This window comes from Megalops cyprinoides, chromosome 10, assembly GCF_013368585.1.
Source record: "Megalops cyprinoides isolate fMegCyp1 chromosome 10, fMegCyp1.pri, whole genome shotgun sequence".
Taxonomy (NCBI): Eukaryota; Metazoa; Chordata; class Actinopteri; order Elopiformes; family Megalopidae; genus Megalops; species Megalops cyprinoides.
In genome coordinates, this window is record NC_050592.1 from 10090271 (window position 1) to 10110767 (window position 20497).

General features: G+C 43.4%; 2 protein-coding genes across 6 annotated transcripts; both read right to left on the bottom strand.

Annotated features, from left to right (window-relative positions):
* Positions 1–175: 175 nt before the first annotated feature.
* On the bottom strand, positions 176–10179 carry khdc4 (KH domain containing 4, pre-mRNA splicing factor). 4 transcript variants are annotated; one of them, XM_036539189.1, is made up of 14 exons: positions 10048–10179; positions 8345–8516; positions 7769–7897; positions 7598–7677; positions 7440–7492; positions 7158–7321; positions 6391–6602; positions 5306–5366; positions 5037–5094; positions 4559–4776; positions 4092–4235; positions 2559–2668; positions 2205–2287; positions 176–1296 (listed from the first exon to the last, which is right to left on the bottom strand). In XM_036539189.1, exons 1-14 carry the CDS (start codon positions 10074–10076, stop codon positions 1079–1081), a joined length of 1731 nt encoding a protein of 576 aa, XP_036395082.1. In that variant the 5' UTR covers positions 10077–10179; the 3' UTR covers positions 176–1078. The 4 variants fall into 4 exon arrangements, with proteins under 4 accessions (XP_036395082.1, XP_036395081.1, XP_036395084.1 ...); XM_036539188.1 differs by having other exon boundaries at positions 2205–2290; XM_036539191.1 differs by lacking the exon at positions 176–1296 and having other exon boundaries at positions 2208–2287; positions 2559–2640.
* Positions 10180–10692: 513 nt separating this feature from the next.
* On the bottom strand, positions 10693–15912 carry LOC118785231 (NADH dehydrogenase [ubiquinone] flavoprotein 1, mitochondrial-like). Of its 2 annotated transcripts, none has more exons than XM_036539830.1 (10): positions 15802–15912; positions 15333–15409; positions 14808–14978; positions 14453–14636; positions 13823–14012; positions 13423–13635; positions 12665–12831; positions 11494–11575; positions 11156–11301; positions 10693–10770 (listed from the first exon to the last, which is right to left on the bottom strand). In XM_036539830.1, exons 1-10 carry the CDS (start codon positions 15910–15912, stop codon positions 10693–10695), a joined length of 1419 nt encoding a protein of 472 aa, XP_036395723.1. The 2 variants fall into 2 exon arrangements, with proteins under 2 accessions (XP_036395723.1, XP_036395722.1); XM_036539829.1 differs by having other exon boundaries at positions 15333–15412.
* Positions 15913–20497: the final 4585 nt, after the last annotated feature.

The window sequence follows — 20497 nt, forward strand, 5'->3', positions numbered from 1 at the left end:
AAGTATCAAAAGTTGGAAAGGAACAGCAGTATCTTGAGTCTTCATACTTTCCTTGTTCTCTTCTGAAAGATTTGTTACTACGAAGTGGTTATAAAGGGCTCGGAAGAAACAAGCGCATTTCGGCTTTTTTCACCCCCACGCACACATGACTTGGCGCAAACTCCCAAGCTGTCGGTTACACCAGGAAGGTCTTTATTTTTGGAAAACATGATCACGGAATCTGAACCAAACAACCTGCATTGTACACACAGGCAACAGAGGAAAGTGAGTGAGGTTCACCAGTTTCAATTCCATTTTGCCTCTCCAATCTGAAAGTGGGACATTAGGAAAAGTGGGGAAAAATTAATCACTGCCACACACCTGAAAACAAGCAAATATAAACAAATAAATAACAATATTAATTTATTCAACAAAAGCAAGGGGAGAGAGAGAGGGAGAGATGATAGAGCAGTGTGGGTTGCAATGAACATCGTGGGACCTTGTGTGGAGGATTTCCCATGCAGGCCTAGAGGGGTAGGACATCTTTCAGATTTGAACATGGAGAGGTGTAGAGAGCTGGGACTGAGGGAGGATGCAGGAGGGGTATGCGCACCCCATCATTACAAGGTAATTCTGTTACAATTCTTCCATTTTCCAGTTCACCATTTCATCACTCGTACAAGCAACACTCTGCTCCTGGAGATGCGCGATAGTCATTTTCCATCAGTTTCCCCCACTCAATAAAAATTCATGGCATGTCTGTCTGTTTACTCCATATTTCACAATGTATCAGGACCCGGCTCGTATGACAGTCCACAGCACTGCTGCATTGAGTCAATCAAGTCCCAGTGTCTGGTGTTCATCCCTACAGACAGCCATGAATGCGGCCAACTTGGATTCCTGGATTCATATCCCTGGTGACAATCACCCGATTTTAGCACCATACCTTTTCACTACTGAGGATAGAGGCATTTAAAAAAAACAAAACAAAACAAAAAAAAAAAACGAGTGATTGGGAGAGTGGGCCCCCACCTTCCCACTATTAAAAGTAAAGACAAGCAGTGGGGTGGCAGGAATGGAGGAAGGAGATGAAAGTCTCTCATGGCGCCATCCAAAATGGCATGGGCTGCTGGGCCTGTGTTTTGGGGCGCGGGGGTGGGGGAGGGGGGCAACGGTACCCCAGCGTCCAGCCAGTGGAGGAGGCCCCTCCCCCGTTACCTGCCCCAGCAGTCTTGGAGGTCACGTGATCGTCCTCTTCGTCCGAGGAGTCTCCTGTGTAGGCCACCAGCCCGGTCTTCATGCGCTTTGCTGCTGGCTCTGAGACAGGGTGGGCATAGGAAGAGAGGAGGAGGAACATAGAGGGAGAGATAGAGGGAGAGAGAGAACACCAATATGCCAGCACACGCATACAAGAACAATTACATTAAAGTTATCGGTTTAAGGGGAAAAAAAATCAAGTTTATAAGGGGGAGACAAATAGTTAATAATTTGCGTTTGTGTTTTGAAAGAGTGATGTGTGAGTGAGAGTGGGAGGGAGGAGTAGAGAGGCAGGCGTGGGTCGGCAGCCATCGGTTGATTGGGACGGCGTTCAGTCGGTCCAATCGGGAAGCGGGACATCGCAGCGAAGAGCCGACCCACCCCCCACCCACGCCCGAAACCGTCAGGCATCCCCCCAGAGACATGGAAGAGAAGAACACAAAGAGAAAGAGAGAGAAAACACAAAAAAAGAAAGAGAGCCATGTTAGTGAGCGAGAGGGCTTGGGCACAGACGCTCCTCCATCCTGATGATGTCATCAGAGAGGGACAGCTGGCTGATGGCACCAGCAACCGGGAGAGAGGAAAGAGAGATACGGAGAGGCTGGGGCATTGACCTCTCATCTGTCAGTACTACAGCCATTTTAATGTTAAGCTTTTAGCAATGAGCTCATTTATGCAGACCCTGAGCGCAACAGTTTCCAAAAAGGAATACAACTTTTGAGAATGTCTTTTTTTTTTTTTTAAAAACAATCCTTTTTTTTTTTTACTTCTGACATCTTGTAATTTTACATTGCTATTGCTTTCTCTTGAGTTGAAAAAATTTTGATTGTTAATCTTTAATCTGATGATCATGGGCTACTGTAGGTGCAGGGTCCATTAGGCAACTAGAGGCCCAGAGCAATTAGACTGAGACCAATTCTGTTAGGAGGAAGCGTGAGCCAGACCAGGATACTGGGGTTAATACTCACCCAGGGAGCCAGTCAGCGGCCTCCTCTCCTCTGTCTTGGGTCGTACTCCATTCATCGGCAGGGGTGGCGGAGGCATTAGCTGCCTACTGAGAGGCAGACAGGACAAGATGTCACAAACACAAAAAAAAACCCAGGGCTCTAGTGTACAAAAAGTGTGATGAGGAGCGAATGTAAAATGTGATTGATTATTTTAGGGATTCCACAGTATATCATCAATATTGTATTACAACATGGGGTATTAATTAGTTATTATAATACAATACTGTATTAGCAAGGACTGTAAAGATTTGACACAGTACAACTACTTTTCCATTTGTGGTGTTCATGGTGGCACAGTGTGTGTCAAATGGTTACCTGTCCCTCTCAGTTGGAGCCCCAGGGGAACTGGCTGGAGGGGGTCCTGAAGCCTCTGGGCTGCCCACAGAGAAGCCTGCACCTAAATTAGTCATATGAATGGGTCCATGCTATGAGCAGAAAAACACAACCGCATTAGCTGACATCCTGACCTGGAAGCTCCCCTAAAACACTACCACCCTCTGCCTTATCTACTGTCTTAGCCCCAAATATAAGCTCTGTAGGAGCATGGAATGCTTACATAATGAAAAATGAAATCATCCTGACATAACCTGTTTCTTTACATTGTACTGCAGCATATTATTAAAAAGGTTTTTTCGCCATTTAAACTGGGGGGTCACAGTGTCACAGAGGACACCAATAGATGTCTCAATCAGGACAAACTCACCTGTTGTGCTTGACACTGTTACATGTGCACATAAAAACATGCACATTACAAATGGGCCCTAAACAAGCTATTTCTCCTGATTCCTTGCCAGATCTACAAAACAACTTTACTTTGCCCATGTCATATAAATATATTCATACTTGATATAGCTGCTGAGAGACACTTACCCAAATTTTCTTTTAACTAGCACAACCAAAAACTACACCATCAGTAATTTACTGGAACATACAAACACCACAATCCTAACAAGCACAAACCATACAAGCGTACAAACAAAAGCAGTCAGCTCTAAATACAGAAAATGTAGATGACTGCTGCTGTGTCCTGAAGGGGGGATTCCTCCACTACAAATATTGAATAACCGCAATACCCTACCAGTGCCATCACCATAACTGCTTATTACTTGGGTGATGGCGGCATAATTGTGTTAAAAACGTAAAGGTAATAAATACACAATATTGTGCAGAGAACCAGCAACTTTTCTAACACAGTCCAGACAATAGACCATTTATATGGCTATTTGTGCCACCACTTCAACAATTTCAATGTTTCGCATATTCAAATGCATCATTTTGCTAGTACTAGCAACAAGCACTAAAAATATTTGCTTAGGTATATATGTTGATACAAAGACATATACATACATGCACCTAAAAGTCAAACACTGGGCAAACGCATATGTACTGAAACACAAGAGACATTCCCTCACCTAAAACTATATTTTGAATTTACACCATCAGCTTAAATGACAAAAATAACCTACAGGTGCCTACTGACTGAGTCAGACCAGTGCTGGAAAAATACTGGTTTGATGTTAATCACGTGTGTCAGAGTGTACAGTGGTTCTTTACTTGATTTTGCACAGTAGTTACAGTTTGCAGATTATCGTTCATGTCCAAACTAACAGGTTACCAGCACAGCATAAGTCACCTCTTGGTCTTACTACTCAAAAACATCAACAGCAGTCTTTCACAATGCTGTGCCTCCATTTCCATCTTAGTGGATGTGCATCCAACTGAGCAAATTAAAATGGCTATTACTGTCCAGGTCAATGGTTGTGTAAATGGGCTTAAATGCTGAGCACACAAATACCCACGTGGCCTCTCACACTGACAGGATAAGAGGAAGGCGGAGCGGGGATTCACCTGGTATCCGAGCAGCCCGCTGTCCCTTTCGTCTGGCACCTCCTCAGTGAAGCGTCGCTTCTGTGGGGGGTTGGCGGGCACTGGAGTGGGCGTGGCTTTGGGCTGGGCTGGAGCAGACGGGGGGAAAGGTCCGGGCAGAGGGGGCTGGAGGGGAGAGTTACGTTATCATGACATTATAAATCCCGATCATGCGTTTTATTTATTCCCTGCGATTCTACTGCTTCGATACAACTGTGAAAGACATATTTGGAGCTGAGGCTCAAGGTCTGATGTAAGTTGCCCGTGCCATTTTGCGGATCTCTCCACAATGATAAAAATGTGCTTATACATACAGTACTTACAGGACAGTGTCTTCTAGAAAGAGATGAATTTATATTCCCATACCATAAGAGGCTAACAAACAATGTATCACTGGTGTAATCACTGGTACTGAAATGTATTGATATAGATATGCACTGCAACTGTACCTGTGTGATGGAGGCAGGGGCAGGGGTGACAGGGTACTGCGAGCTGGGAGGGGGCATTGTGGCTGCTGCCCCCGGGAGGACCGGAGGGGGTACTGGGTACGGGGGCGGGACAGGCTGCGGGGGTGGAACAGGGAGGGGGTAGCTGGGCTGGTACCCTGTAGGAGGGTAGTAGGGGGGCTGAGGTGGCATTCCATTTATAGCTGGAGGCTGGATAAATCCTGCAGGAAAAGAAACAAGATCCGTACACCATATGCATAACACACAATTACAGTTACCCAGTGCCCCATACGTAATCACCATACGCATGACATTAGGAGCATTTACTCAGCAGAGAATGAATTGCTCTTTTCCCTTATGAGTTATGTGTAACAAACTGCCCTGTTCTTCCGAGTTGTACTGACTGAAAACCCACATACGCTTTAGCTACAAATTCGACAACTGCTTGGTCAGTGTTGACAGTGGGCGGTGCGATCAGTACCTGGGGTGGGCATCATGGCACTCATTTGACTGAGGAAGCGTGAATACTCCGCGTGCACCTGAGGAAGGCAGACAGGAGAGCATTAGCTCCCCCTCACGCAGAGACCGCGAAGCAGAGAGGAACCAGGAAGACGATCTCAGAAACAGGAGGAGAATGAACTCACAGGGATTCACAGTGGGGAAGTAGCGTTGTGGTGTCACATGATGTAGACGGCAATACAGAGCCAGACAGAGGGAGAGACGCGGGGACAAAGGTAGGGAGATACTCACAGTCTGCAGCAGGTTGTCACACAGTGTCTTAGCTGCAGCCAGGCCTTCAGGCTTGGGGTGACTGCAGAAGGAGAAAAAAAGCATGTCCTCAAAAAAAAAAATCAGCGCACACACACACACACACTCTATATGAGCTTATTGGACATCCCATTTCAAAACCATGGGCATTAATATGGAGTCCCCCCCCCCCCCCCACCCTTTGCAGCTATAACAGCCTCGGCTCTTCTGGGAAGACTTTCCACAAGATTTTGGAATGTGTCTGTGGGAATTTGTGCCCATTCAGCAAAAAGAGCCTCTGTGAGGTCAGGCACTGATGTTGGACGGAAAGGCCTGGCTCACAATCAGCATTCTAATTCATCCCAAAGGTGTTCAATGGGGTTGAGATGCAGGCCACTGGGGTTGTCAGAGTCCAGTGGCAGCGTGCTTTGCACCACTCCAGCCATCACTTGGCATTGCACATAGTGATGTTGGGCTTGTGTGCATCTGCTCAGCCATGGAAACCCATTTCATGAAGCTCCCGATGCACAGTTCTTGTGCTGACGTTGCAGCCAGAGACAGTTTGGAACTCTGTAGTGAGTGATTCAACTGAGGATAGGCGGTTTTTACGTCCTATACGCTTCCACTTGACAATAATAGCATTTACAGTTGACTGGAGCATATGTAGTAGAGCAGAAATTTTGCAGAATGACTTGTGGCAAAGATGGCATCCTATGACATGCCACGTTTAAAGTCACTGAGCTTTCCAGTACGACCCATTCTACTTCCAAGGTTTGGCTATGGAGATTGCATGGCTATATGAGTACATACACATTCACACACACAAGGTAAATATATGCACAGTGTGTGTGTGTGTGTATAAATGTATAAGTACATACTGTACATATGCACACATTATAGAGTTCTAATATCACACAATCAGCTTGAGTGAGCACAGACTCAAATAGGAAGTGTTACGGTGAAGTATCAACTTTCCCTATTTGTTTAAGGGGTTAGTGTATGCAATTACAAGGTCTGTGCATACACCCAAAGTCAGACGTTATCAAGAAGAGCAAACAAAGACACCACGAAGCAGCCCTGCTACTGACCTGATGTAGATGTACATGGGCTCGAAGGCCTCCCGGCCAGATGCAGGTTCGAGGCAGCCCGAGCCCTTGCCCCTGAGGAAGACCTTGGCCCCGGTCTCCGCCTGGATGTGTTGCAGGTAGGAGCAGCCTGGGCCTTCTACACGCTCCTTTACATTGAAGCCCGGGACAGCATGCTCCAGGCCCACAAAGAGCTTATCCTGTACATAATGCATCTGGGAGAAAGGAGGCGACTATGTTAAACAGGAAAACAGCAGGAGAGGGAAGAACAGTACTAGTCACGAGGACACCAAGAAACTGGGAGACACATACTGGGCATAAACTAAAGGTGGACTAAAAGAGAACTAAAGGTGGCATAAAATCAGGGGAGGGACGACAGGGACACTATGGAAGAGTTAAACAAGTGAAAAACATACAAGGACCTCAGAAAGGGAGCGGTGAAATGGAGAGCAGACAAAGGGAGCTAAAGGGGGATGGCCATATGGAGCAAGACAAGCTGACAGAGGGGAAGGCTAGACAGAAAACACAGGCGATCACTGCTTTTATGACACAATATGACCCTGGAAAGCCTGTCATTAATCACACTGTCATGAGGTAAACCCTATTCTTCCCCCACACACAAACTATACACACTCTCACTCCTACTCGTCAGCCTTGCTCCTCATGTACCATAAACCGTGTCATAAAAATACTTAATGCTGACATTTTACTAAAGTTGTGAAGGACTCCCTGCACCAACCATAACAATAACCTACACAATAATTCCTTACCCCTGACTGAAAGTGTGGTTTGTGGCCCATGGGAGGCAGTGAAGGGGGTGGCGGGGCGTGTTGGTGGTAGACGGTGACCGTGGCACCATTGTACGAGGAGCTGGAGCTGGTGGCAGCCTTCACCACCCCATTGGTGATGATCTCCTTAATCCTGTTCACTGCTCCTGAAAGATTGATTGGGTGCAACTTGTCTTACACATTATGCAATTATATTAAGTGATTGCTTTAACAAGTATTCCTATTATACTGTTACAAGATTATGATTTGTAGCAATATACTGACTGTCGACAAGGTCTCTTGTTTGTCCTTGGACGTGCAGGTACAGAGGACGATCCCTAAAGAAAAGAAAAAAAAACAACAGTGCCAACTCCGTGGCTCAGTGATGTAATGAATATAATCACATTATATAACAGATAATGAGTTTCTCAAGGAGAACTCACCCTGGCAGAGCCTTGCCCTTCTCCTCTGCTGTCATGTAGCGCCCTCTGGTGGACACGGCTGCACCACTCACCCTGCTTATCTACGCGGAAAGAGAGAATTAGCCTGAAAGGTGAGACATGCCGTGAGACTTCAGCGCAAACAGGTACCGTCACAATCAGCATGACCCTGACCTCATCCTGCGTCTGCCCGCGGGTCAACAGATTCCGACAGGTGAGAGGGACATCGTTGATCTCCACCTCCGCCACGACAAGGTCATCCTTTGTCTTCATGGCTGGCAATGCCTTCCCAGCCCCTGCCACCTGTTTCAGGGACAGAGACCAGCTAACATCGCCTGCAGTCTGCACGTCCTGCTCCAGTGCTTCCTATTTTTTCTACTGCCTGTACATGAGCCATGACAGAAGACCTGAGCACTAGTCACGTCAGGTACTCAAGGCATGCAAAGGCTGACTGCCACACATGAACATCGCGGTCGTGTAGATTACACTAACGCAGTGCCTTACCTCCTGAACTGCCAGATGAGACCACCAAAGGCTACACTCAAATGCTATGCAAGCATTTCAAATTACAGGAGGTAAAGGAATTCATTTCATAAAGGGCACATTTAAGGATAATACTGCAAACTGGTTTCATACTGATAGATTAGCTGCTATTCATCTGTTTACTGAGCTTGTGTATTTCAGCACACTGATATAGATCTTTCAAAATCATAAAACACCAGCATGCAAACTGATGGGGGTTGCCCTTACTTTGTCAGGAGCTCCAGGCACACCAATCTGCGATGGCTTGAGTTTGCCCTTGGCCACCAGCATGGCATTGATTTTAGCTGCCACGGCGGCCGCCGCATCCAGGGCACCGGTGGGCGCTGCCTCACTCTCCGCCATGGAAGCCGGACCCGGCTGGTCCCACTTACTGCGGCGACTGACCGAAGAGACGTGCAAGGAATTAGCTGGTTGATGTAGTGTTTTTATCTGTAATGTTTTATGGCTGAACACTACCGATAAACAGTTTCACGTCCCCAGCGCATGTTTGTTTATGATAGCTCATACCCAAAACTTGTGCGCCCTGAGGATAGGAGACACAGTGGACCGCTGGCAACTGTGACAAGTGAAAAAATCGTTCAGTATCTGAGACCGCGTACACTTCTATCACAATGCAGAAGCGAAAATATAATAATAGCATATTATTTACATATTTGAATGACTTATATATGACCGTTGTTACCCTATTAACACAGTAATTCTAATAAATTTATCGGAAGTCTGGCAGCACTGGGGAGACTTACAAAGCCAAGGCTATGAGCCAAGTGCATACATTCTTATTTAAAAACTAATTTAAAACTAAACATGTATATCAATTATGTATTAAATATAACATTAAACTCTCAACTAATTAAGACATTGAAACTGATAGACAGTAAACTAGCACAATAGCAGGACAGTCAGCTAATTAACATTAGACAATAACAATACTAGCGGTAAAATACATTAAAATACGTTATTCCTACGCTAGTGTAGAGTATGCAGATGTAGGAAGCCGAGACTTACCCACCCAAAGGTTAGGTATATTTACGTAAATATCGTTAATAGTGGTTAGGTGGGTAACTAGCGAGCCAACATTAAAAAGTTACATAAAAACTGTTGAATAGCCTTTTAACTACCTAGCTAGCTCACGAAAGTCGTTTGGTTAGCTCGCTCGCTTGCTGCTTGTTTTGACGTTAGCTTGATAGCTTGCGTTTAACCACTGCGCTCATAGTCGTATATATAAAGCACAAATTTGCTCGCTACAATATGTTCGACATGAAGGAAATCCAAAGTATATGCACGATACTGACCCTTTGACAAGCGTTTGACATGCTAACACAGCTGTTTTGATTATGGCCGGAGTGTAACGGCTGGAAATAAATAGTAACAGCTTGCCAAGCTAAACGACAGTCGCTTCAGTCAAGAGCAACCGCACATAACTAGCCAGCTAGCCAAAGGTGTCACTGAAGAAAGACGCATTTTTGTAGGCGCCCGAATTTCGGAAATAACTCGATGAGCTAGCAAGATATTAGCTACAGCGGTATGAACATTTATCTAACTTAGCCTTTTAGCTACTCTGCTCGCATTCTGTTTATAGTCTTGCTAGTTAGCCAGTGAGCTAGCCAGCAACCAACACAGAGACCACTTACCCATCCGTGAACATATTAAAATGACGCGGTGTCAAAATGCTAACAGATATTATATCGTTCTTGACAACTGAACACTGTTACCTGACTAACTCATTTAACAAATATATACAGGCTAGCCTTAACGAGGCGGCCCAAACAATCCGCCATGTTAAATGCATTCCTTACCCTTGTTAGCTAACATAGCTGTCTTGCTAGCAGCAAAAGAATAACACAAAGCTAGCAAGCTGGCTAGGTGTCCGTGACGAAAACGAACCCAGGAACAACTCTATCCATACTCACCCGCCGTTCTGCGTCCCACCAAATGACATCAACTACTTATTTTATTAAATTCCTCCTCGTTAAAAACACCTAAAACTCCACTGGAGTTTGTTTTCTTGACGGAGCTACAGAAACTGCTTGCAGCCTAGCACGGAAACTCGACAGAACTACTTCCGGCGTCACATTGCAAGGTTCACGTTTCTGCGTCACTAGCTACAATTAGTCACCATTGTCAACATTTTGCACATCACTCCCCAGATCTAACATGTCCTTTTCTAACAAAATGAGCACCCAATTGTTTGGCGAGCAAAAACAATATCGAATTGCACAACAGCATTTAATCTGCAGGCTTCTTTCGGGTCGGACACATGAAATTCACACTAACAGAAATGTTTAGTAAACTTATCTCTTGTAGTGTCATGCAAAAAAAAAAAAAAAAAAACTACTGCGTCGTCAGCGTCTACAATATCTAAATTTGTAATTCAGTCAAATACAAAAGACCAGTTTAGGGTTTGCGGAAACTTTATTTGCAGATTTCAAAGATTTCTATCGTATGTTATACATGTTACCCCCAGCAAAAGAAAATGCTCATTCTTTTTAAGCAATGTGGTCAAACTAAGTCAGGCAGGAGACGAGGGACAGTCAGAGCTGGTAGGAGGGGAGGAGTTAAGCTCTGGCCTGCTGTTTTTGTTGGTACTCCGCAATGCGAGTCTCCATCACAGGACGGAAATGTCGGATTAATCCCTGAGATAGAGGTATGGGGGAGGGGCAGAACAGAGACAGACAGATTGATAGATTAGCAGTCGTTCATACAGGTAGAGGGCATGCCTTGTCCTTCTCCTGGCACAAGATCTCCCTATCTCTGTAAACTTCTCCCAATACTCTGACAACATGGGGCCCTCACATGTATCGCCTAGACTAAAATCAAGTTGATATACTCTCTTTAATTTCTGTTCACTGCCATCCTTTACCTACACTCACCAATCAGACTTTGTCTGTCACATAATTAAGTCTCTTTAATAAGCCACATTCCTTCTTGACATCCCAGTGCCCAGAATCACCTAATCCCTCTCAAGTAGCCCTGACACCCAGTATAACTCATTCCCCATTCGCTGCTCCACTCCCTCACCTGCACTGGCCAGGCAGCTCCATCTCCCAGTGCACAGATAGTGTGTCCTTCAATCTGCTTGCTGATCTCCCAGATCATGTCAATTTCAGATGCTCGTGCATCGCCACGCACGAACCGCCACATCATCTTATTCATCCAGTCCACACCTGCAAGAAGAAGGGAGAAGAGAGAGAAACGTGGTATTTTAGTATATCAAGAGACTGGAAGTTTCACTGTTGTATATTCAGTGTGTGCGCCAAGTGTCATTAATGAGTTCTTTACACTTAATAATACTCAGAGTTCAGACCTAGACAGTGGAATATCTATGCATTTAGGAGAATTTAACCACAGCTCCTTACCCTCTCTGCATGGTGTGCACTGCCCACAGCTCTCATGTTTGTAGAATTCAACCAAACGAGCAATAGCTCTGATGACATCAGTCTGCAATAACAATAACTTGTTTATATGTGATAAAACTCCAGCAAGTACCTGATTCACTTCATATGACATAACTGTATGAAAACACAATCAGATGGTTAAGTATAACCAACTGAGGTAGTGTACACTATATGGCCAAAAGTATGTGGACACCTGACCATCACACCTACACTATATGAGCTTATTGGACATCCCATTCCAAAACCATGGGCATTAATATGGAGTTGCCCAACCCCCCCCCCCCCCCCTTTGCAGCTATAACAGCCTCCACTCTTCTGGGAAGGCTTTCCACAAGATTTTGGAGTGTCTGTGGAAATTTGTGCTCATTCAGCCAAAAGACCATTTGTGAGGTCAGGCACTGATGTTGGACGGAAAGGCCTGGCTCACAATCAGCATTCTAATTCATCCCAAAGGTGTTCAATGAGGTTGAGGTCAGGGCTCTGTGCAGGCCACTGGAGTTCCTCCTAACCAAACTCGTCACACCATGTCTTTATGGACGCTGCTTTGTGCACAGGGGCACAGTCACACTGGAACAGGAAAGGGCCTTCCCCAAACTGTTGCCACAAAGTTGGTAGCATACAATTGTCTAAAATGTCTTTGTATGCTGTAGCATTAATCTTACCCTTCACTGGAACTAAGGGGCCTAGCCCAAACCCTGAAAAACAGCTCAGCACAAAGCGGTAGACCACATGCACTCGGTGGCCCCATGTGGTCTACTGCTTCATGGCTGAGCTGTTGTTGCTCCTAGATGCTTCCACTTGACAATAATAGCACTTACAGTTGACCGGGACAGATCTAGTAGGGCAGAAATTTCGCAAACTGACTTGTGGCAAAGATAGCATCCTATAACAGTGCCACATTTAAAGTCACTGAGCTCTCCAGTATGACCCATTCTACTTCCAAGGTTTTTCTACGGAGATTGCATGGCTATGTGCTTGATTTTATGCACCTGTTAACAATCGGCGTGGCTGAAACACCTGAACTCAATAATTACAAGGGGTGTCCACATACTTTTGGCCATATAGTTTATCATAATAATAGATATTTCCACTACTGAGCATGAAAGTTAAACAAAGAAAGTGAATTACTTACAGACTTGTCCATGACAATCACAGCAGCAGTACCCAGAGCAGTCTGTGTCCGGATGAGGTCATCAAAGTCCATCAACACGTCATCACACACAGAGCGTGGTATGACGGGAGTGGAAGAGCCCCCTGGGATCACTCCCAGCAGGTTGTCCCAGCCACCTCGTACTCCTCCTACTCAAAGCACATTGAAGACAACTGTCACGCTATCAGTCAGAGAAAACAATGCAGTTATACCCTTAGCTGCCAGGGGCTGAAGTCCCAATACAAACACTCAAGAACAACAGGGTTACTTGGTGATGAAAAAAGGACAGAATGTGTGCGTTTCTGATCTACCAAATGATGACACACATACAGTGTGAGAAAGAAAGTGACACCATATTATAGTGCATTAGCGGCCAAAGAGAATTACCTGAAAGGTAATGGCTTGGCCATGTAAAATGTGGTTATGTCCAATTACACGGTACCAAACATGCAACTAGTTGAAGGTATTCCTACACATTAAACTACATATTTCCATTGTTGGCCTACTGAGAATTGAGATATTGTTATCTCATTTTTCAATTCCTTCAAAAATTTCTCTCTACACTAATCTCAGGATAGATTTCAAATCAGTCATGCAGTTTAAGTAATAAAAATACTGTTCAATATAATTATGCACTTCTTCATGTGATGAGTCTTTCAGATGCAAATTAGAAACATGAAGCATTGCAGGTGTTTGAATGGCTAGTTTCAGAGTGTGAGTGAAGGGCATGGAGGCCTCACCTGCATGTATCTCGATCAGATCTCTGAGAGGAATAGACATCTCCTCCTCTACAGTGCAGGGCTTGTTGACGTGCCCAGAGATGTTGAAGAGCTTTGTCCCAGAGTTTCTCTCTCTCCCAAAGCTTGCGAACCATGAGCCACCACGACGACAGATTGTGGGAGCCACCGCAACTGTCTCCACATTAGCAACAGTTGTTGGGCAGCCAAAGACCCCTTGAAACCAGAAAGTGAAGAGTTAATATAAAATCATCAGATAAAATTATTAAAATAAATTTTAAAAAATGCAAAAATTTAAATTCAAAAGGTTAAATTACAAACTCATCTCAAGAATCTGATTTTAATTTGTTGAAATTACATAGGTAATGTGTGAAATAAAAAAAAAAATTGCCCCCTCTCTCACCTATGTCAGCAGGGAAGGGGGGCTTCAGGCGGGGTTTGCCCTGTTTACCCTCAATGGACTCAATAAGTGCAGTCTCTTCCCCACAGATGTAGGCGCCTGCTCCTCGCATTACAAACACATCAAAATCATACCCAGAGTTGCAGGCATTCTTCCCAATCAGACCTGCAGCGTAGGCCTCGTTAATTGCAACCTGGAGGGAATGATCAGAGAGAGAGAGCTTCTGCATAACACCTCAGATAAAAGCATTGTACTTCAACTGCTGTTTTTTGGTAAATGACAATATGTCTGCTATTTTTGTGGTATAATACTGTTATAATGCCTTTGATGATGACTTTATTGTGTTTTTTTGTGTAGTATAAGAATGCATTAAGGCTTTTACAGCATAAGACTGCAGTGACACCTTATATGGCTTTTTGCTTGTGTTGCACTCTGTCTCACTTGTAAGTCGCTTTGGATAAAAGCGTCTGACACATGAATAGATGGACTGTAGATGTAAGATTTTTGCCCAGTCTGTCACCTGAAGGTTGCTACTGTATGGACCTTGTCAAATTCTTGAAAATATGTGGCTGTCAAATCAGGTACATGTACATGTCCCACAATGCATCAGTGGAACACTGTGTGATGCACTACCTGCAGGTTGGAGGACTCATTGTAGAACTCCCCCCGGATGTAGATATAGGCAGCACGGGCACCCATAGCCCTCCCAGCTACCAGGCAGCCCTCCACAAGCTTGTGGGGGTCATGGCGCATGATTTCCCGGTCTTTACAGGTGCCAGGCTCCCCCTCGTCAGCATTCACCACCAGGTACTTTGGTCTGGAGAGTGAAAAAATGATGGGAGGGACTGATCTGTGGAGTTCAGGTGTAGCTGTAGTTAAACTGACACCCTTCCTCTACATTCTAAAATTACCATGGATATTCAACGTAGTTTGGGGGAGCACAGAAAACATCCAGTCAAGTTCTGATTCAAATCACTGTTTAACTGACCTGCCGTCACTGGGCTTGTTCATGAACCCCCACTTCATGCCTGTGGGGAACCCAGCTCCGCCTCTTCCACGCAGACCTGAGATCTTCACCTCGTTAAGGATCCAGTCCACCCCCTTCAGCAGGATCTCCTTGGTCTTGTACCAGTCACCCCGACTCAGGGCCCCCTTCAGTCTGAGGAGGGGAAGAATAAGAATTCACATGTGAAATGCAGAAGTGTAGTCATGGAGCTTTTTTATGCACTCACACAGTAGGTATTGTAGTGAGTAGAATGCTGGATTATGGACTTGCATGATTGTGTGTTCAAAACTATGGCTTGGCAGTCTTAGAGTACCCATAAAGGAGAATCTAAAAGCTAGGAGAATGCAGCTGTATATATGGCATAAATAATTTGTATAAGCCTACTTAATTGTATCTTTGAAAGTGTCATAATACAATACATGTATGTACAGGAGCACAAGATTTATGTATAAAGTGCATAGTGTATTCAGCTGTAGCGTGCTTGTGCACTTTTGTAGCAGATGGTACCTCCAGTCATGGCGGCCGTACAGGTTTGTGAAAATTCTGTCCTGATCACTTAAGGGACCGAATTTTGTCTTTTTTGGCTTCTCCTTAAAAAAAAAAACACACACACACACACAACTAATTTAGAACTGAAAATGGGTCAAATGTAATCATGAATGTGAAAAGACAGATATGCATAACATACTCTCCTTTAATAATGCTGCAGAACACAGACTCCTAGGTAAAGGTAAATCTAGGCTAAGGTGAATCTTCTCTGACGCACAGAAGTCTGCGACTACACCAAAAAAGTAACTGTCTTCAAATGTGCTTGTGACTGCATGTACCAAGTTTGTTTTGAGGACTAAACCATAGCAATAATGTTGGGCTGTTATTTTTAAGTTTAGTCTTAAGTTTTAAGAGTTTTACATTTAATATTTATCAAACGAAGGATGTCAGTGTGGATCACGGTGAAGAGAACGCTTCCGACGAATACCTCTTGGGCAGCGGTGCTGTTGCACCGGACCAGACTTGCCGCGCCGCAGTGACTGGCTGCGGCCGGCGAGCGCACTCCAGCACCCACCAACGCCCGTGACAGGGAAAGCATGCTGCACTGCAAACGGAGAGTAACACCGTCAATTTCATTACCACTATGGCTACACTGTAATGTTGCACTTTGCGGTATACTCCATTTATCGTTGCAGTTATCCTTATGGTTGTCCACTGTGTGAGAGAAAAGTGATTGGAAGAGTCTGTCAGTCGGGTTATGAAATACAGCAATATTAAAACGTGACCACAAGTAAACAAAAGTTCTCACGTTACAGTAGCAAGGGTAGCTCGAAAGTAATAAAAAGAAAATGAAATAAAAACTACACTTCGTTAGGCCATCTTGTAGACGGTGTTGTGACCCCTTGCCACTTTTAATTAAATTATATTCACATCAAGTGGGACAGATCAGACTCCATATGATTAATTTGGCTGATAAACCACCTAGTAGCAAGCCTGACGTTAAAAATTGATTTTGATCAGCGTTTAATGATCAGAGTATCCAAGTGAAGTGTCGTTAATGAGCTAACTAACGGCTAACTAGCTCGCTAAAACTCCACCACCTCTAACGTTAAGAAGTCTGCGTAATAAGATAACACGGCTTTTAGCAGCTAGCAAGAAAAAAACTGAAGGTATGTCAGAAGAGTCTAACCAACATCCTAACAAATCGAGCATTTATACGGTATTGATATTCAAAAGTGCATCGAGATATGTAAATTATCGGTCTGTGGAATACCTCAAGCACCTGTTAACGTTAGGTAGATCAGTAGCGTATTATTTCAGGAATGGCAAGAAAGTGACTTCACCGTATTCTAATAGCGTTAGCGTTTCAACTGAACGAGAGAAATCAGTCATTGACACCATTTGAGCACCTTAGATAAATCAACAACATAATCAAAATACAGAATGGGGAAATTACTCTCTTGCTCACCTTTTAGAAGTCCCCGGTTACTTTACGCAGCAATATTTCGTGCGGCTATTAGTCTACTAGGCTAAGCCGTGCTTTGTGCCCCTCAATAACCGATCCAGGATCAGTTTACCTAGCTGTAATCTCAGGTTACGGCATTAGAAGCAAATCATGAGTAGCTGTGGCAACTGTCCATATTAGCAGTAGAAGCCTTCTTAAGAGGTGCTCTTTAGAGCAATGGCTGCACCGTGCGCCAAGTCTGCATTAAAATGATTGCCAAATACTGCAGCTAACCCTCTAGCATTGGTTGTTTTCGATTATTACAAATACAAATGAACTGCAAAATATGTATTTTTTCTTGCATGAAAATAAAAAAGAAAACAAGAAAAAAAGATATCCCAAAGAGTTGCCTTTATGTAGGCCTACTTCAAAAACGTTCTGCATAGCACATGCTAAACACAGTGCTGAAAGAAGTTCTGAATTAATCCTACATGAATAATGTCCTTCTTTCCTTAGTTGTTATTATTTTGTTATATGCAGACTGCATTTTACGTAACATATTTTGTTTTGGCACCAACAGTTATGTTTTTATGCACATATGTAATAAAAAGCACTTGAATACAACAAATTTAAAAGGCATAAACCTGACTAAAAAGAACATAACTCTTGCAAAGTCTACTCAGAATAACTAAAGCAAGCATGTGATTTTCAAAGTCTCCATTGTTCTTCGTATTACATCACATTATGTTATTGTCATTTAGCAGATGCTGATATTCAGAGTGACCTACTTCTTCAGCCTACACTTCAGACCCTTTCTGCAAGCATGATCTTTTGTCCCATTTATGTATAATTACATGTGTGGAAGTGTACTTCAGGGTTATGGGTAATTATGCATTATTCCAAATGCAGTCAAACACTCATAAATGAGTGCTGTTTTAAATTAGACCACTGAATAAGGAGAACAATATTGTGCGATGGATGGCAAGGTGCTGGCAGGCAGACAGTGTATGCAGACTTTAAATATGTGACATATCCCTGAATTTTTGCACTGAAATAAACCAAACACAGATTTAAATAGACAGCTTTGTTTATTTTTTTTTACTTGTTTTCTTTATCATATCAGAAATAAAGGAAGGGAAAGTCACCACGGAGAAATGATTCACTAAAAACACAAAGAAAAGAGGAATCATCCCTGAAAGGAGGTCTCACAGACCTTGACCCCTAACCCTTCACCCAAGTCAAAGCAAATAGCACATGTTTATACACATTCATTTCACAGCTGGCATTTTCTACCTCATACACTCGCACTGTTGTAGTTGGTAGCATTAACACCCTTCATTTGAAACATTCAGTTGTTCACTATTAAGTAAATAAAATGGCTTTTTTAAACTGTGCTCAGTGTTGAGTTGAGATGCCTTTCCTTTAAAAAAATATTATTTAAATAACTTTAGATTTCAAGAGATTTTATACAACTTATGTAGCAATAATTCATAGGAGGAATTATTCTCATAAACTGTTTTGAGTTGGTATCATTCTTCTGTATTTGATTTTAACCCAGATCTGAAAATGACGCCTACCATGAAATTATTCATTAAACAAAGGGTGTGAACACTTTCAAGCACTTCTGTGTACATAGACATCTCCCCATACATTTTGCATAATCATTTAGTGCATTGCTCAAGATTTCCTGAGAATAGTCACAAAAAAGTCCAAGGCAGCTTGACCCATATGAACAGTATCTTACATCTAAGCAATAGCAAGAATAGACTCCATTTTACATGTCATAAAGAAAATATTTAATAAAGGATCAATATTTATCTTCTCTTACAATCGTACATGATTCTGTACCATCACAGAATGGAAACTGGAGAAAGTGACAGAGAAGCTCTCAAATTAGTGCAAATAAACCAGAGACAAAGCCCTCTTCTATACAGCAAGTTTGGTTCAGATAGCACACAGCTACACTACAACAAAACCAGGCTTGATTATTGGTGCATTAGTTGTTACTGACATACGTGACTGACTACGGGTACATCCGATGGTGACTCTGTTGATGTTTCAGGATCTACAGACAGGCAATGCTTCACTTCCAGTATGAACACATCCAGTCCTCAGGGGCCAGCAGGTTTTCTCTATGGCTTTCAATAAGACACTGATTATAAGACTTATATTGGGGAAGTAATGGTTAGTCGATGTACCCAAATAGATTCTTATTAACTTTCTCTGAACTTAAATGGATTGAAAACCATGAACACACTAGCCCTTCAGGACTGTAGTATCCCAACTATATTTAAATAAATGACATTTAAAGAACATGCATTCATATTGCTTTTATATGTTAATTCTAACTTATCTCCAAGTGTTTGTTGTGGAAGAATGTAAAGCTGACCAATGAGCTCAACAGCTATATCCATTTCTACAGGTGGAGACTCTAATCCCCCACCTCTAAACAGAAAAAAAGACACATTTCTTCCTTCCCATCCCATGTGCTTGCACCGGAGTAAATTGTGGAGTGTGATGTGCAAAAACTGCAAAGAAGCACATATGGTTCACAAACAACCCACCATCCCGCAGGTGGAATGGGTCGTTGTATCATCAATTTCAACTCAATGACTCATTTAAGGTTCTCCGTGTCAAACTTCTCCAACAGGCAGAGATGGGACTGTGCGTTTGGGGGGGGGGGGGGGGGGGGGGTGCTTTGTTTAAATCTGGACACATTCCCGGAGTTTCAACTGGAGAGTCACAATAAATATCAATAAATAAATAAATATACCAAACTTTTTTTTTATCAATAAATGAAAATACGGAGTGAGTTGGAAGAGCAAGACAAGAGAGGGAGGCTGGGAAGGAACACCCCCCTCCCTATAAAAAAAGTAAACAAATCGTAATTCACCTCTCATCAGCAACTGATTACATACACATTTTTGGTCTGACATATTCAGCCGAGCATCTGAGCACTGCAGTATAATTAATCCAGACAGGTGCACGGTTCCACACTCCTCCTACCAACCAAAGCAGTGGAGGAGCAGCTGGAACAGACTGATTAACCGACTGACACATTCGTAGTAGATGACTGGTTCAGCTGTCCTTGCCATAATATTCCCCTGTTTGTTTTCTTCTAATGTGTGACTTAAATTTCTGAACTACTCACTAAACTGTGATCTTTGGTATGTGCTCATGAAGAGATGGAAATGCAAAAACTACTTCTGACATCAGAATAAAGGTGACTTAGGTCTGTACTAAAAATAATCTAAATGGCTATAATGACGGGAGAAAAAACTTCATTTAATTAGTTTTAATGCAGTGATGTTACCCTCTGCCACAAATAAATACGTGTCAGGAAAAACTACAGAACTGATGCGGACAATGGATATCTGGCTGATCAGTGGCAGTTCTACTTTTCTGCCACCAGGTGGCAGGTAAAAATATGCCTTGAAGGGGCCCATTGCATAATCAAAAAACCTAACCCCACCTTGCAATGCTGTGGTGTATATGAGCTGTCAGTATACAATACCCTTGAACTCAAGAAGAGGATTCCAGGTGTTTTCAGAAAGTGGATAAAGAGGCCTAACAGCCGAGCCAGAGAAAGCTTTTTGTTTGAACGCACCTCAAATCTATTTCCCCTAGGGTGGACTTGCACCCTCCCCCCCTTTATAACAGTTCCTTTTCCACTCCTTCTTTTAAGATTACACAGTGAAAAAATGGACCCCATACCCACACCTCCTTTACTGTATGTACC